Source organism: Blennius ocellaris, assembly GCF_963422515.1.
Source record: "Blennius ocellaris genome assembly, chromosome: 13".
NCBI lineage: Eukaryota > Metazoa > Chordata > Actinopteri > Blenniiformes > Blenniidae > Blennius > Blennius ocellaris.
Genome location: NC_137662.1, coordinates 17,040,562 through 17,057,750, shown reverse-complemented (window position 1 = coordinate 17,057,750; position 17,189 = coordinate 17,040,562). Strand labels below are relative to the sequence as shown.

General features: G+C 43.0%; 2 protein-coding genes across 3 annotated transcripts; both read left to right on the top strand.

The window, feature by feature from the left end:
- Positions 1–71: 71 nt before the first annotated feature.
- On the top strand, positions 72–2,099 carry trmt2b (tRNA methyltransferase 2 homolog B; the record flags this gene model as incomplete). The annotated part of the gene is made up of 2 exons (XM_080507440.1): positions 72–932; positions 1,405–2,099. 2 exons carry the CDS (start codon positions 72–74, stop codon positions 2,002–2,004), a joined length of 1,461 nt encoding a protein of 486 aa, XP_080363566.1. The 3' UTR covers positions 2,005–2,099.
- A 3,145-nt stretch (positions 2,100–5,244) lies between these two features.
- Positions 5,245–15,595, top strand: scdb (stearoyl-CoA desaturase b). 2 transcript variants are annotated; one of them, XM_080507269.1, is made up of 6 exons: positions 5,245–5,266; positions 7,857–8,161; positions 10,080–10,210; positions 10,565–10,770; positions 11,682–11,914; positions 13,892–15,595. In XM_080507269.1, exons 2-6 carry the CDS (start codon positions 7,927–7,929, stop codon positions 14,089–14,091), a joined length of 1,005 nt encoding a protein of 334 aa, XP_080363395.1. In that variant the 5' UTR covers positions 5,245–5,266; positions 7,857–7,926; the 3' UTR covers positions 14,092–15,595. The 2 variants fall into 2 exon arrangements, with proteins under 2 accessions (XP_080363395.1, XP_080363394.1); XM_080507268.1 differs by lacking the exon at positions 5,245–5,266 and having other exon boundaries at positions 7,603–8,161.
- Positions 15,596–17,189: the final 1,594 nt, after the last annotated feature.

The following is a 17,189-nucleotide window of genomic DNA, read 5'->3' as shown; positions in this document are numbered from 1 at the left end:
CTCCTTCAAGATCGTTCAAGCACAGTTTGCATGCGTCTCTGTCATCTCCACACATTTCCACAACCGCCGTCATGTCTCTTGCAGCGGCTTGCAGCAGGTCAGTCCCTTCTGTCACAAGTCACATCCTGAAGTCTTCCAGGAAAACCTGCCGGCTGTTGTGTATCTCCACGGACACGTCTCAAGCCGACCGGCCGAAGCCTCCAAGGAGAAGGTGGAGAAAACGTCACGAGAGCCCCTGCTCGTCTGATGGCCGGTCCTGGGAGGAGAGGCTGGCTGATGTGGTCACCCCTCTGTGGAGGCTGAGCTATGAGGAACAACTGGAGCTCAAGCAGAAGCAACAGGAGAAGATCTTGTCCCAGCTCTCATTTGACCCCCATTTCCCTCCTCATTCCCCCTCATGTGACAGAAGTAGACCTCTCTTTCCTGTGCTGTCTGTCCTGCCATCACCTGTCAGAGAGGGCTACCGCAACAAGTCCTCTTTCTCTGTGAACAGAGGAGTGGACGGGAATCCGAAGACAGTTGGGTTTTACGTGGGCTTGGCGAAGGAGAGAAACATTGTTTGTGTCAGTGGAGACCATTTGCTCAACATGCCAGAGAAGCACAAACTGGTGGCCAGGTGCTACCAGGAGTTCATCCGCTCCTCCCCGCTGGAGCCCTGCCTGCTCTTCCACACAGGGGGTCACTGGAGGGAGGTGACGGTGAGGACCAACGCACAAGGCCACACCATGGCCATAGTCTACTTCCATCCGCAGACGCTCACGCCAGAAGAAGTGGCTGCCCACAAGGCGGACCTCGTGGAGTTCTTCACGCAAGGTCCCGGGTCGATCTGTCAACTGGACTCTCTGTTCTTCCAGGAGAGCACCATGACCCGCTGCACACATGAAGAGTCCCCCTACCAGCTCCTGTATGGACAGCCACACATATATGAGGAGGTAGTATGAGTCCCTGATAGGAAATGCTTGGACTTTTTGCTTTTATACATTATAAGATACTATTGTAAAAAAAAAAAAAATCCTGAGGCAAAATAAAGCACCACTCTCCTTGTGTGTAGAGTCCAGTGTATAGTTTACCGGTACATTACAAATTACACTTACCGTGAATTAGGTTCTCCTTTAACCTTTCACATATTTTTTTTTATTTTGCTCTTTAAAAACAATAATGTAGGGAAAAGAAGTCTTGATGATCTGCAAATGTTTCCTTTTGCTGCCCCTCCATGAATCCCTCTTATACCCCCAGGGGAGGAATACTTTGGACACCACTGTTCAAATCAGTATTTGTTTCGCCATGTGACCATTTCAAAGCTTGTACTGCAACAGGACAAGCAGTTTGTAAAGGCGATTTCTCATGTGATTTACACTGTTTGTTTGTCAGATGGATGATACCGAGGCATTTTGTGTTTCACAGGTGCTGGGCTTCAAGTTTCGCATCTCCGCTGACGCCTTTTTCCAGGTGAACCAGCCGGCTGCTCAGGTGCTGTACGGCACAGTGAGAGACCTGTGTGTCCCAAACACTGAGCCCGGCGGGACACTTCTGGACGTGTGCTGTGGCACAGGCGCCATCGGCATCACTGCGTCCCCCAAAGTGGACAGAATAATCGGCATCGAGCTCGTTAAACAGGCGGTGGAAGACGCTGCACACAACGCAGCCCTGAACAACGTACTGAACTGCGAGTTTTTGTCCGGGAAGGCGGAGGTGGTGCTTCCTGGCCTCATGTCTTGTTTGAGCGCCGCAGGCGGAGGCCTGACTGCTGTGGTGAACCCTGCCCGAGCTGGCCTCCACTACCGAGTGATCCGAGCTTTACGAAATCAACCCGCCATTCGCCGGCTGGTCTACGTTTCATGCAAACCAGACGGAGAAGCTATGAGGAACTTCCGGGAGCTTTGCTGTGCTCCAGACCCAAAGAAAAAACTGACGGGGGAGGCATTTACTCCAACTCTGGCAGTGCCGGTAGACATGTTCCCACACACTCCACACTGTGAACTGGTGTTGCTGTTTGAGAGGTAGCGTAATCTTTTATGTTTGGAGATGGTCTGGTTGATTTTGAAAGCCTGAGTGGAGCTGAATGATGATGAGCTGTGTTCTGGATGAGAACAGAAAAGTATGTGACTCTGTACTATTAAATTCCATCCGACTCTATAAGCTTTTCGTTTATGCGTCTGTATTGACCTGCAAACATTATTGACCTTTGCAATTTATCACTTTTGTCACAAAATAAAAGCAAATAGCCAACGGCCTGAAATACTACGGGATTCAAATTTTGATATTAAAGTGAAAATGCTTGCTGTTCTTTTCTGATGACTACCATGGGCATAACTCGGGGATTGGTATCATATTTTAATGCGGTAATACATCATCGCAGGATGTTGTGTAACATCAGCAGACTATAAGGTAAAAATATGCTATGCTACTCTGAATTATTTTTTTATGGTATGTTGAGAAACGTTGCAATATGAGATTAAATGTACTGATATATTATCACATTTTACTGTGAACCCTTATCACTTTATGACTTGGTACTTTGATATTGCTGTTCCTGATCTAATCAGATCTCCAGGTATCCAAATCATCTGCTGACCAGTTTGACCAAATACCAAACCACGCATCACCTCCCGCTCACCTCTGATGGCAACTGTCATCCGTCCCTTCCTCACCTCTGATCGTGTTCCGTCATCCCTCAATATGCTGCTGTCACTCCAATTTATAAGAAACCTGGCTCTGACAGTTTCAATGCAAGCAGATTCAGTTTGGTTTCTGTCCTCGAGAACACCACAGAAAGCCCTCGTCAAAGTCACCAACGACCCGACGCTGAACGTCTACGCTGATTGCAGCGTTTGACACCATCTCCCACTGAGTAGCATCCACTGGACTATTATTGCACATACCTTTGAGATGGTCCACACCGTACGTGCCTGGTCACTCTCAGTTCACTCAGTTACAATCTTTCACGTCGGGGGAGTTTTTCCTTTCCACAGTCGCAAACATGCTGGGGTTTTCTATTTTCTCTATAAAAGCACATTGGAATGACTGTAATGTATTTAAAAATGTCTTTTTATAATTAAAAAAAAAAATCTTTCACGTCCCGGCCATCTTCTCTTTATTCCGGTGTCCACCACAGCTCTGTCCCGGGTCCATTCCTCTGTATTGATTGGCTATAGGTACTAAGCTCTACCTTTCCACCTTGTTCAGCAAAACAGCATATTGCTTGCACAATTACTTTATCATCTTTTCTTGATAGATCTAATGACTGTTGTACTGTGCGTGACTATCCAACTTTGGAAACCCCCCCCTCAAAAAAAAACCCATCCTCACTAATCTAATCTGTCAAAGTGATGGGCAAACGTCCAACAGTGTGATAGGATGTAATTATTGACTCAGACCTGATACTGAACAACCATTAAGACGATAACGAAAACAGGCCACTGTCATCTGAAACATATTGCAAGAATTAAAGGATTTCTGGTCAAAAAATAACCGGAGAAACTTGTTCATGCATATATTTACAGTAGACTGGATTATTGTAAAATTGTGTTTACACGTCTCAGTAAGAACTATGTTAGACAGCCACAGCCAGAGTGTTGAGCACATTACACCCAGGCTTAGATCGCCGCTCTTTCTGACCTGTGCATGAAAGGATTGACTTCAAAATCGTCCTTCTTGTCTATAAAGCTTTGAATAGGCCGAAATACGTCTCAGATTTACTTGTAGAATTTGAATCCAGACCTTGAGGTCCTCAGGAAGAGGCTTACTAAGTGTTACTAAGAGTCAGAAGCAAATAACTTTAACCTACTTTTAGCTCCTTCACTCCTCACCCTTAGAACAAACTCCCTGAACCCCTGAGGACTGCTGACACATTCTTCTTTTAAATCAGGACATAAAATATGATTTTCACAGGTTTTGTTATATACAATAGATTTAGCTTATTTTATTAACTTTGCTTTTACTTTATTCTCCTTTCCATGCCCTTTTTAGTCTCTTTGCTGTAATGTATTTCTTTGTAAAACACCATGAATTACATTGCGACTTAAGGCCAATTCATACTCCATAATTTCCCATGAATGTGAACGTGAGCGTCTTAATCTCGCTATCCATCTGATGGAATCGGTTCCAGCCCTTGGCAACACTGAGTAAGTGCTATATGGATGCATGAAATTTAGTCCGAAAAGGAAAATGTTTGATTAAAATCAGCTGCAGTTCGCATCATGCACCTCTGGTACCTATCAAACTGACGCTGCAAAACATCGGTTCGACGATTAAAGTGAACATTCACTCGGTTGTTCAGGAATCATTTCCCTTGAAGCGACATGGACAAGAAATCTAAACCCGAATTGGCCTTCTCAGATTTTACATAATTTCTGCTGTTGAGGCCCACACTTGCCATTCACTTGCTATTTCTTGTCCAGCAGGAGGCGCAATTGCAACATAAAACCAACCCTTCCTAAAACCTATTGGCCATGAACATCTGTATAGTGCTATGTTGGGTCATCCCATTCGTGTCGGTTAACTAAAGTTCATGAATGTACAGTGATTTGTTCCAGACAGGTTGCCTCCGTTCATGAGAACTTGTACATCATATCAAGGGAAACTTTGCTTGCAGACAGAGTTTCCTTCATCCCTTCAGTGTTGACGCTCAAATGGAAATATATAACACAACTTTTTCAGTTTCAATGAGACCTTTTTCTGCGTTTTATGCTACAAAATGTAAAAAAAAAAAAAAAAATCCCCCCAAAATCTGTAAACCACAGTTGACTTCTATGTCAAATTCGTTATCTGAAAGCTGATAAAACAGATAAAATAAATAAATAAATCAGCTGAACTTCCAGTTGTGGGCAAATAAAGTCACGCAAAAGGAAGTAAATATCATACTCATGATGCATGCTCATTTTTAGATTGACCTGTGGCAGACAGGGTCCATCATTTGTGGGTGACATCATGATGTCAGATGAGCTGACCCTTGTTTGCAAACTCTTGCAATGTTTAATTTAGAAGTCACATTAAGATAAAGATGCTGTTTGAAAAGAAGATTAGGTAACAGTTGTGGATAAGACCGTGGAGGAAAAAAAAGAAAAAAAGAAGCAAGATAAACCTCATTTGAGCTCTCAGCCAATAGGCCATCCAGAGCCGGTGACATCTATCTCCTCAGTGGTTGTTCTAAAACAACCGCAAGACAGCCAATAAGAGGACTCAAGTAACTTGATAAAAACACGGGTAGCATCTCTTCTCCATCTTCATCTCAGTACAGAGGGCTCAACTTTAAAGTTCGACCAGGGTAAGAAGCTATTTTTAGTGATTTGACTCAATACAATCTGTTTATTTTTAATTTAGGAGTCACTGTTGCATCTGATTTTTCATGCTAAATTCCTAGAATCATAATATGATGTATTTGATATATTAGAACTGCAACATTCCAGACTCAATCCCATTGAAACAAATTAAACCTGTGAAGTGTGTGAAAATATATTCCATCTATTCTAAATGATTACACGAAGCTCAAGCTGGGATTTGAAATTGTTTTTATTTGTTTTGTTTTTCTCATTTAAAATATGTTGCATGCAAAGGTGCTGATGCAGCAAAACGTAACAGCACTTTCAATAGGCAAAGGGTTGTGTGCTAATCATCGAGTAACCATGCTTATCGGTCAAATATAAAATTGAGAAATGCTCTGGGAAAACACTCAAGTCATATAAATGATGATAATCTATGATGATAAGTGACCCAGCTTCAACTGCTTGTCAATAATTTCCAATACACTTACCTGCACTGTATCTATCTTCAAAGCATATTGTTCAGACAATAAAGTAAAAACAAAAATGACATCATGGTTAATACATTTACTTATATATCAGGATTCTTTGTAAAAGTATCCACTTATTTGGCACATTTTCAATAGCCCGTATGATTTCAAGATAATTACATGGTTTAAAAAGTGTACTTTAATGGCACTATTGTGTGCACTTGTAAATTGTAGAAGTGAAAGTACAGGCGCTTCTGTAAAAAAAATTCACAAAGTGCAGTTTTAGTTCCTGTATTTGAGTAAAGGTATGTAAGTAATAACTGCACTTGTGGTGGGGATGCACAAACGCGTGTGTTGTTTTTAAAACAATGTTAGTCAAATGAATTATACAGTCATTGAACAGACTTTCAAGTTCTGACTAACAAAACGTGTGAAAACCTTGATTAATTTTTCACATTTTGAACGTACTGCTTCAATGCCACATTGGCCTATATGTCTTGAAACTGAATGTGGGGTAGCTGGGTGTAATTTCCGTAGATCGTAATCTAAAGGATGCAATGAGGGCACCATAAATGTAACAGGCAATAAAAACTGCAAGGCATGAATACAGACCAACACATGTTTTAAAAGTACAAAACTTTCAACAATAGCTGTAATGTTGAGGAATATTTTGGATTGAAATGTTGAAAAAAGAAGTACAGATACCTAAGAAATCTACCTCGATACGATAATGAAGTTGCCTATTTGTACTTAATAACTTCACACTTCTTGTGACTTCACCCATTCATCATTGTCACCACGTTTTACCCAGCTCAGGGTCACAGGGGACTGGGGCCGGTCTCAGCTGACATTATTGAAGGCAGGCTGCACCTTGGACGGGTCACCAGTGCGTCGCAGGGCAAACAAAGTCACATAACTTATGTGACATGAGCACACCTCATTTAGGGTCAAGAGTTAGCTTCGAAACATTTTTGGAAAATGGAATCAGAAAAGTCACACAGACACAAGGCGAACATGTCGACTTTGCACAGAAAGGCATGTGCCCACATACACTTTCACATGTGCATTAGAATCAGTGAAGCCCGGCCAGTGTTGAACATTTCCTGCTCCCCAAAGTCATTGTGTGCAAGAAATGTTTGAACACAATTCAGATGTTTGCACAATGATCAATAGCGATAATAAGTTCATGCCTTTGACTTAAATACTTTGATTGGAAGGAAACACTCTTTTCAAAGACTAACACAATATAGAGCGTATCTGTATTTGTTTTTGTTAGAAGTTTTCTTCAGAAAGGAACATCATTTCCTGCAGCGGATCACGGTGTGGGTGGGGCAGTGGTTCGTGCTCTTGCCACACAGTGAGAAGGTCATGGGGTTCGAGTACTAACGCGGACCTGTCAGTGTTTGCAATTCGAAAACATGCACTGTGAAGTCAATTGGTGACCGCAAATTGCCCATAGGTGTGACTATGAGTGTGTGTTTGGTTGACATGGGTTCAAGGCGGGCAACTTTTGGACCATTGGACGATCTCCGGTGTTTTAAAAGTTTACAATGGCACTTTAAAAAAACAGAAAAAAAAAAAGGAAACAGGTGAATGCCACAGAGAAAATGTAAAACCGCACGATAACGTTTTTATTTGTACTAATAATGTGGGGGGGGGGGGGGGGGGGGGGGGGGGGGATTAAAGGTGTAGATGTGAACATGGAATGAGTTCTCGTGATCACACAGTAGCGGAAGATGACTTCCTCCTCCGCTGAAGGTCGCACGCACATGGGCGCCAAAGCGTTATTACATCACTTGGATAATAAGTGGGCGGTGAAAAAAAAAAATGACACGCTTGTACAGCACGAGTTATATTTAAAATGAGCCAGCAGAGGTGAAGGGTACGAACAGAGAAAAGAAGAAGAAGAAAAACCCCTGACAGTGCAGAGACGAGTGGCACATCTGCAGGCTTTATTCGGATCTTTGCGGGGCGCGCGCGAGAGAAAGAGAGAGAGAGAGCGAGAGAGAGAGAGAGAGTGCATGAGCACAGCCAGCCGCCGTACCTTCCTCTCTCTGTCTGCATCCTGCTGTGCGCATTTCTCTGAGCAACACCTCTCCGTTTCCTCGCCGCCGATCTGTTACAGGCATCCTCACGAGGAAATTAAAAAGAAGAAGAAATTGGAGAAAAAAAAACAAAACAAGCAAGGAAAGAAAATGACCCAAACAGAAACGAGGAGCCACCACGCCGTCAAGCAGCAGAACGGAGGTGCCATGACAGAGACGTCGACCGTGGAGGATGTTTTTGACGACACCTACAGAGAGAAGGAAGGGAAGAAGCCGCCGAGGATATTCGTGTGGAGAAATATCCTCCTGATGTCCCTCCTGCACGGCGGGGCGCTTTACGGACTCGTCCTCCTTCCCCACGCATCGCGTCTGACTCTTGCATGGAGTGAGTATTCAGTAGAACAGGGAGCACGCGAAGCTTTTTTTTCCCTTTTTTTTTTTTTGTTCCTGGTTTTCCCTTCCTGCAGGCCACAGTCGGAGCACAGAATGTGCTGATGTGGTGTGATCGCTGCTTTACTACAGGACACACTGCCAGAGGGGTCATGCCTGTGGGAATAACGTGGGGAAATGAGTCACTTGTATCCCTGTACCCCCCCCCCCCCCCCCCCCCCCCCCCCAACACACACACACACTGTTCACTTTTTTTGTTAGTTTTGCTGTGAGTCACAAACACAGATCTGCAATCAGAACCTGTTAAAACTCCAGTTGTCCCTGAATATAACTCCTGTTGAAATTCGCTTCCAATACCATGGTTGCTTAATACCTAATTGATCCCAATAGTAGAAGTTGCCACTTCTCATACACTTTACGAGCTTGTTTTGTCAGTCCTGATAATAATGGTAATCTTGTTGCCTACTTGCAGATCATCACTGTGTTGAAACCGTCTCTCCAGTGCTGTCACATTCGAGGCTTTATAAAACACCAAAATGACCATTTTAGGCCACATCGCAGCCTCTCGTTGTGGTTTAAGTCCATATTTTCACTGCATCAGAACTTTTTTTCCCCCAGCTATAATCCTTTGGAAGCATGAGGGGATGGGCTTCGCTTGGAGTTTATTGGTGCAGAACTTAAGACCAGTCTCAGAGCTCATCTGAGCTTGAAGTGTTCATTTTTCTGATAGAACTGGTTCTTTCAGTTGTTTCAAGTTACTCCCGGCCCAGTGTAACATTTGCACAGTGTTTAACAGCCACTCCGGAGCACGATGGGTGGTATAATGTTATTATTGTGAACTTCTGCAGTCAGTTTGTAACTGGAGAAGCCGTACCGCTGGCTTCCAAAACAGTCCTTGCTTGATTCAAAAACCCTTCAAAAGAGACTCTTGACACTTTCCAAGTTTGCGTGTTTGAACATACCTCACATTGTCTGTAATTTCCTGTCATTGTGCGCCCTTTCAGCCGGCCCCGTTTTATATCTCTGTGAAGGCTGACTTTGCATAACAGGGCTTGTCATAATAAATGTCTCTCGTCCAGCTGTACGCAGTTATCAGACTGGTTGTTGAAGCCGAATATGTCCCATGCAGACCCAGCTCATATTACATCATGTTAATGCTGCATTTCACTGCGTGAGTGTTCCGAAATTTTGTGTTTACTCAGCAGTTTTGTTTTGGTTTTTTTCCCCTTCTTCGAGAGAACGATTCAGTTATATGTAGAGGAACTGCGCTTGCAAGTGCGGACAAGCCTGCACACCTGTATGGCAGCTTTTGTTTAAGAGCGCTAACCTTTGGCTGATTGTAAACCATTGGAACGTGTCGTAATGTGTTGCGGGATTAGAATTTCAGTGGCAGCAGTCAAACAGTGCACTGAATAATTAGAGTTATTGCCCCTCTACATGTAGACTATGGAGGCATGACTCAAACCTCTGAACAATTTGAACTTTGTCTTCCCCTCTGCCGTTGCATAATTTTCCCCTCTCTTTGCAACGCCGGGCTGCATATTATTTCACTGGGGGAAGACAAAGCACAATCGCCACTCCGATAGACGTCCCATTGTGAGCAGCGTGACAACCACAACAGAATGCTCTTTGCCAATCAGAAGCCCCCGGTGCTCAGACCCCGGGGAGTTTTGTCTGGGCTTCACATAGAAATGCATTCAGCAGTTTTAGAACAACAAAAGTGTGAGGGGCCGAACCTGCGTGCTCCCAGCTGTCCCGTCTCCCTGTACAGATGACTTTGCAACCCAACACACACAAAAAAAAAAAAAAGAACATGGTGTCCCAGTGACTCTGCTCCCAGGGGTGTTGTCCCATAGAGTGCAGCTGACAGTTTCCTGTAAGACACCTCTCCTCTCCACCTCTCTTTCTCCCAGGTGCAGTGTGCTACCTCATCAGTGCTCTCGGCGTGACCGCCGGCGCACACAGACTATGGAGCCACAGATCCTATAAGGCCTCCTTCCCCCTGCGAGTCTTCCTCGCCCTTGCCAACTCCATGGCGTTCCAGGTAAAGGAGGCAACAACACAAACACGTGCTAACAATGTGCCCATATACAAGCTCCAGTTTCTTATAGAAGGGAGTTAATTAACATTGCGCAATGGAATGCATTCTAGCTGTTGGAGCCATCCTAATGCCGAGTGATAAATACATTCACTTCTGACAACATTTTAAGCGGGATTAAACTTGTAATGGCATGTATTCCTAAGTAACATGTCGGTGAAAATGTGTAATCTATCTTTACGTTTATTGTTTCCCCGCCACATGGCATCTGACCTTAATCTGATGATCTGCAGCGTCCCTGCATATCTATAAGTGCCTGATCTCATCTGCCCTGTCTGTGTTTTGTTTGCGCGTGCGCAGAACGACGTATTTGAGTGGGCGAGGGACCACCGCGTTCACCACAAGTACTCTGAGACGGACGCGGACCCCCACAACGCCACGCGGGGCTTCTTTTTCGCCCACATCGGGTGGCTGCTGGTTCGCAAGCACCCCGACGTCATCGAGAAGGGGCGGAAGCTGGAGCTGTCAGACCTGAGGGCAGATGCAGTGGTCATGTTCCAGAGACGGTGAGAAAGCCTTACAGTGACAGAGGGGGGTGGGTTAGGGTGGGGTGGGGGAGGCGTGGGTGAAAGACACCAACAGCGCAGACTAAACAACCACAACAGGAGACGGTGTGTAATCAGCTGCTGTCACTATGGGCTATTGACTGAGCATTACTGGACTTGCAAGTTCCAGCGTTTCATTACTGCTGCACAGTGCTCACGTTTTCATGTAAGCAGCTGCACGCTGTTGCATTAGAAATATTGCTTCTGTGAAGGTGGAATAGCGTAATTGTTGTGAAATCGCAATTTTAAGGGGAAAAAAAAAAGGTTTTGTCCTCTTTTCTCATATCAAGCATGGTTAGGTGCTGTGTAAAGCACCAGGGAAACCTGTGTCATGGCGAACCTGACATCCAGTCTGCTGGATGGGGAAGGAAGTCCCGTTTTAAACGTACCGCAGATGACTCAGGTCTACACAGTGGTGACAATCAAGTCATGTCATTTGTTTAAGAAGCTGTCGGCTATGAATTCTTCGCATCGCCGACTGAATGCAGCCGCACCCGTATAAATCACATATCACACTTCTCTGCACTGAAACCCATGGAACGGTCCGTAATTAACACACAGTGTGGCAAAACACACACAAAATACAGGGAGACAACATTCCTTTGACAGTAAAAGTCAAGCAGCCCATATTGTGTCCTGTACGAGTTACTTTTCCACTCCTATCTTGGATTTGTTGTCCTTCTCATAGCGGCCACTCCCACACTGTTTGTGATAAGTTACAAAAAGTAACTATGACCAGAAGAGATGAACCATTGTGTTGAATTGCTTTGCGCATTACAATAATGAGATAACCTCTAATTATCTTTGCCTATTATGTCTTAATGTACCTTTTTAATTTAAGTGTTGACTGAATCATCCGTCTTGTGTTGCAGGCATTACAAGCTGTCCGTGGTGATCCTCTGCTTCCTCGTGCCGATGCTGGTGCCCTGGTATTTCTGGGGCGAATCCTTGTCGGTGGGATACTTCGTACCCGGACTGCTGAGGTACACCGTGGTGCTGAACGCCACCTGGCTGGTCAACAGTGCCGCACACATATGGGGCAACAGGCCTTACGACGGGTCGATAAACCCCAGGGAGAACCCGCTGGTTGCTTTCAGCGCTGCTGGTAAGGATTCGCTGTTCGCTGTCGGTTCGGATTATTATGCTTCACAGTATAGCGTGACTGCAAAAAAAAAAAAAAATGTGTTGCGTAATTTCTGTCTTTATGTATTTTCGTAACACTTTGTGTCGTTACGTCTGCCACAATGGGGTCTTTGTGTCGCCTTGGCGCACCGTGAAGATCCAGTGACTGTGGGTCATTTTTGCCCCGCCTGATCCAGTTTGAGCACTGAAATGCGTCAGTCGTTCATCGCTCAGACTTTGTAATGTTTTTTTCAGGAGGTTCTTTTCATGTAGTGTCAAGAAACGGTCCTTTCCAAATCATGCACAAAATGTGGAGGTTTTTTTTTTTTTTTCCCCCTGTTGTTTTTGTTGTATTGAGAGTGGAGTGGTGACGTCGCTGTAATTCTCTCCCGAAACACTCCGTGAACTTCAGCACAAAATCCAGTGGTTTATTCTTTATTGCCTGACAATGATTGAACGAGAAGACGTGGCTCACGTCCGCCGCGATGGACCGTAAACAAAGCAATTGACAAATGACTTTTAGAAATGTTAAATACTTTTATCTTTTCGACCTCATTTACATTTCTGTTACGACAGCACAGGGCGTTACGTCGTTTTCTGCACGGATACCAAACAGTGCCTCCTCTGATTAACTGAAATCGATCAAAACAGGATGCTGCTCGCCACCATTTCAAGTAACCGACGTAACTTCAGCAGAACTTAATGAGTGAATGAGTCATCGGACTGACCACCGCAGTGCAAACGGCTCAGCGGCACTCCTATGTGCAACATATTCCGACTGAGTGGAACAAATGAAAGTAACAATAAGCATTTTCAGTCAATTGTATCCGTTTATTTTCATATGTTGCACATTTCTCCAGGTTTAGCAGAATCAGATTCCTGTCATACTGGGATTTCTTTAATTTTTTTTTTCTTTGACACATTACTGTGTGAGATTCAATGCGGTTCCAATGGGCAAATCAGATTTTGTAGCTTGTAAATGGCACCACATGACAGTCACCCAGAAGGATTTGAAAACTCTCCTTGAACTTTGTACCAAATTAAATTACCGATCACCTGCTACCAACAGCTGTATCAGTTTGCCGAGTTCCATTAGTGTTGGGATCTTCAGAAACTGATTTCTCAGTTGACTGCAAATGGAAAGTTCTGCCACAGATGACCTTTATTACCAAAAGAGCCCTTTTTGTGAATTTTGCACCAAGTCAAATTTATCTGGAGCCACAAACCACATTTAACCTTCAAAATGAGGCTACCCTGTCTCCTAAAGTTACATATATACACAGTAGTTTTGAAATGCATACCAAAAAATGTATCTTATGTTACATTTCTGAATTTTCTATTACTATTTATGAGAGAGCGATAGAGTGTTGGTAAACTTTCCTTGACGCTTTCAGTTGTTTTTATACCCGGTTTGAGCGGTTTCAGCCTTCTTCCCCAGCATTTTTCAAATGATTTTGACATTATAGAATAAAATAGAATAAAAATACCTCATTAATCCCAGACGAAATTACTATAAGCATTGTTCCACACAGAATGAATAGAAGGACAATCAAATATCAAACAAGACAGGACAAAAATGTATTAAATACCTTTGAATGTTGCAATGTACAACACTTAACTATGACTAATATAAGCACAGGAACCAAAACACAGCAAACACTACTTGCAGGGAGGAGTTGTAGAGTCTTTTGGCCACAGAATGGATATTTTAGCAAGTGTGACAATATTATCTCTTCTCTATGCAAGTTTTAAGCTTCTATCCCCGCCTTTTAGAAATTCCAGTCATTTTGCATGTTTTTCCCATTTTAGTTATTGTGCTATTTCTTTTTTTAAAAAGGGCAACATGTGTTTTCAGGGATATACTCTTTAAATGTTTGATTGCTTTCAAAGGGTTATAGTCTCATACATGTTATATTTCTTCCACTAAAACTGCCTTTTTTTTTTTTCCTTTTCTCCCCAGGGGAAGGCTTCCACAACTACCATCACACATTTCCCTTCGACTACGCCACCAGTGAGTTTGGCTGCAAGCTCAATCTCACCACTGCCTTCATTGACCTCATGTGCTTTATGGGTTTGGCCAAAGACCCAAAAAGGGTTTCAAAGGAAACGATCACGGCTCGAGTTAAGCGAACTGGTGATGGCAGTCATAAAAGTGGCTGAGTCACACGGCTGCAACAAGGCAGCTTGATACGACATGTCGAGTGGAGACGAGAGGGGCAGGCGAAGCAGCATTTCACTGGTGGGGTGGCGATTGCAAGATTTCTCATAATAAGTTAAAACCTTCTTCTTGGAACTAATATTGGCTTTAAAGAGTTATATAGGCCTTTGTTTAAAATGTATGGGTCTCCTAAATTCTCAAGTGTCTTCATCGACTATTAGCGACAGGTAGCAAATTAACTACATGTGCAAGCACAGCCTTTTCAGCAAGCGTGAGGAGAATGGAAGCCTTTTATTCAGGTGTGTCGAGACAAAGTATAACATAAGCAGGTCTGTGTGAGCAAGTGTGCAAAAGCAGTAATTTCAGAATCATTTACTGTATCTTGTATTTATTAATTTGCTATTTATTAATAGTTTTTTTTTGGCATGTTTTGAAGTTTATTGGAACCCTTATAGAGAGGTTTCTCTGCAGGTAAAAACTGAAGTCGCTCAGTCGTGCTTTAATTTTGTTTTTTTTTGTTTTTTTTTTCTGAAGAGGTGGAGCTTTATCTTGATGGTAATTCATTTTAAGCTAAAGTCCCTCCCCCCCTCACCTTTTTTTTTTGATAAGCTGTTAGTCTTAACTCTCCGTGGACTGCTGTGTTCAGGCATATATTTAGACAGTCCTCTATTAAATCCTCCCGATTGGTCACACAGTTCAAATTCGTTGTACTCGTAACACTTTGAACCCACCGTCTACCTGCTCATGGGACTTGTAATGAGACTGAAGCGGCCTCGGCAAATTACACTTCTGGATGACATGTGAAGCTACCCTCGGATTTCTTCATTAACCCTCTTCATGTAGGTGCCTCTGGACTCTCAACACGAATCCAGACTTTTCACTCTCGATCTAAAAAGAGTTTGTATTTATTTTGTAATCATTTGAATGCAAGTAATACAAGATCTTTGCCTCCCTCGGATAAGGCCTGCGAGCTACGTGATGGAGGTGCATTTACCTTTTGTGCGGTGTGATGTTATTGAAACACATGTCAGGAGTTTTGCCCAAATGCCTTATGAGGATGTTTCACACCTGTTTCAGAAAATTTAAAGTGCAAGTTAGGGCTTGATTTCTGTCAAATTGGTTGTTTGTCAAGGAACACTTGGAAAAACAGAAATCCCTCATTTATAAGTCAAAATCGGTTACTGTGTTCCAACGTTTGTGTAACCAAACCAATACTTTGCTCTAAAACAAGATCCAATGCTTGTTTGGACATCTTTAATGACACGGTTGTAATATTTGTCACGATTCCTCTTTTACAGAGCAAAATTTTTCTACAGTGTTAAAAAAAAAAAAAAAAAAAAGGCACATTTTTTTCAAAGAATGTTTTTGTATGTATTGTACGTACCGTAAATGAACCAAATTTTCTACATGTGACAAAGTATGTTTGCCTGTTTTTCTTTTTTTTTTTTGGTTGAAATTCTGTAATACTCCTTCATATACTGAATAAAAACTATGATCACAACAGGGGTTTTTTTTGTTTTTGTTTTTATTTGTAGAGAAATGACATACTTGAACTTTAACTCACTGATCTATATCCATGATATGTTGACATTTAAGAGTCCTTGCTGTGTGCTATAGTGACAAACACGTGCGTGGTGGTTTTGTGGTTCGCGCTCTTGACTCTTCGCTGGTATGCTGGGTGTTCAAGTCCAGCCACTGTGTCGAGTTTGCACGTGTGCATTGTTCTTCTCGAGGTGCTCCATTTTCCTCTTTCAGTTTGAAACATGCATGTGCGGTTAGTTGCTGACCATAAATTGCCTGGCATTCGGCTCCACCGCCCCGTTTTTATTTCTCACAAATCACACCCAAATGACAGGACATTATTAGCGGCTGTTTGGATCCATAGCCAATTAAGACCTGAACTTTTCTTTTACACTCATAGTATTGCCCTAAAATGTATTTCATCCTTTTCAATTTGTGTCGAAGAAAACTTCACAGCACACTGATTTCCTTTAAAAAACAACAACAAAAAAACTATCTTCGTTATTCATTCTGGATTGTTCAGTTCTTCACGTGCACACCAAGCATTGACATAGTGATGCCGGAGTCCTGCATCTCAGAATGTGTTTATCTTTATCATCCTGCTGACGCGACCAAGTATTCAAAATGTAGGAATCCACACAAGTCTTACAAGCCATCTAGAAAATTGGCGCCCGACCAGTGTTTGACATCTTGTACCCGGTGCTTTGTCTCAGGCCGACATGCCGATACTGATGGGGATCTTCCCCTGATGCGCATGCCTGGCTTGCTTTGTCTCACTCACATCTCGCAGTGTTGTCAGACAGCTGCACTTGTGACACACACAACACATTTTCTTTTTCACATTATCTGCAGATGTGGTTTGAAGATAAATACAAGACTCCAGCAGCACATGTTTCTTTGCATGGTGACTATCTGAGACCTACCTTCACAAATTTTGCTCAGTGGCGGAAAGGTGAAAAGATAAATACCATTCATTGCTCGGATATACAAACATGAGTTTGCAATTAAGCAAATTCAACCCTCTGAGTCATAGTTGCACTTGCTCCCTCTGTTGGAAGAGCACGGGATCACTAAACACAGAGGCCATTATCTCCTTTATCCTGTGTGTACACAGGAAATGTGATTTGCTGTCGCATGTGGATCTGTTTTTCTTTTGGAGTTTTAAATTTTGTATTTTTTTTGTTGTCGCAGCAAACCTTTGTGTCTGCATGCAGCCTCCAGCTCTAGCCCGGTCCCCATGTTCTGTCAGTGGTACCACATCTCTGCCGCCCTGACAGTGACATCAGCTCTGTCTCCATTGGCTGCTGACTGTCAGGCCATCCCTTCTGGTGCATGCAACACCTCAGTGTGACAGCACAGACACTGGTCACTGGTCAGCTGCCTGCAATCTTATGCAACTTTTTTAATTTATTTATTTAACCTTTATTTAACCATGAAAAAAAACAAAACCTTGTTGAGACTGAAATTCTCTTTTTCAAGAGTGTCCTGACCAAGATGGGCAGCAGTACATTTTAAAAGCTTCAGACGAAAAGTGCAATTGCACACATAAAACATATAAGTAAATGTCAACATGTTTAAA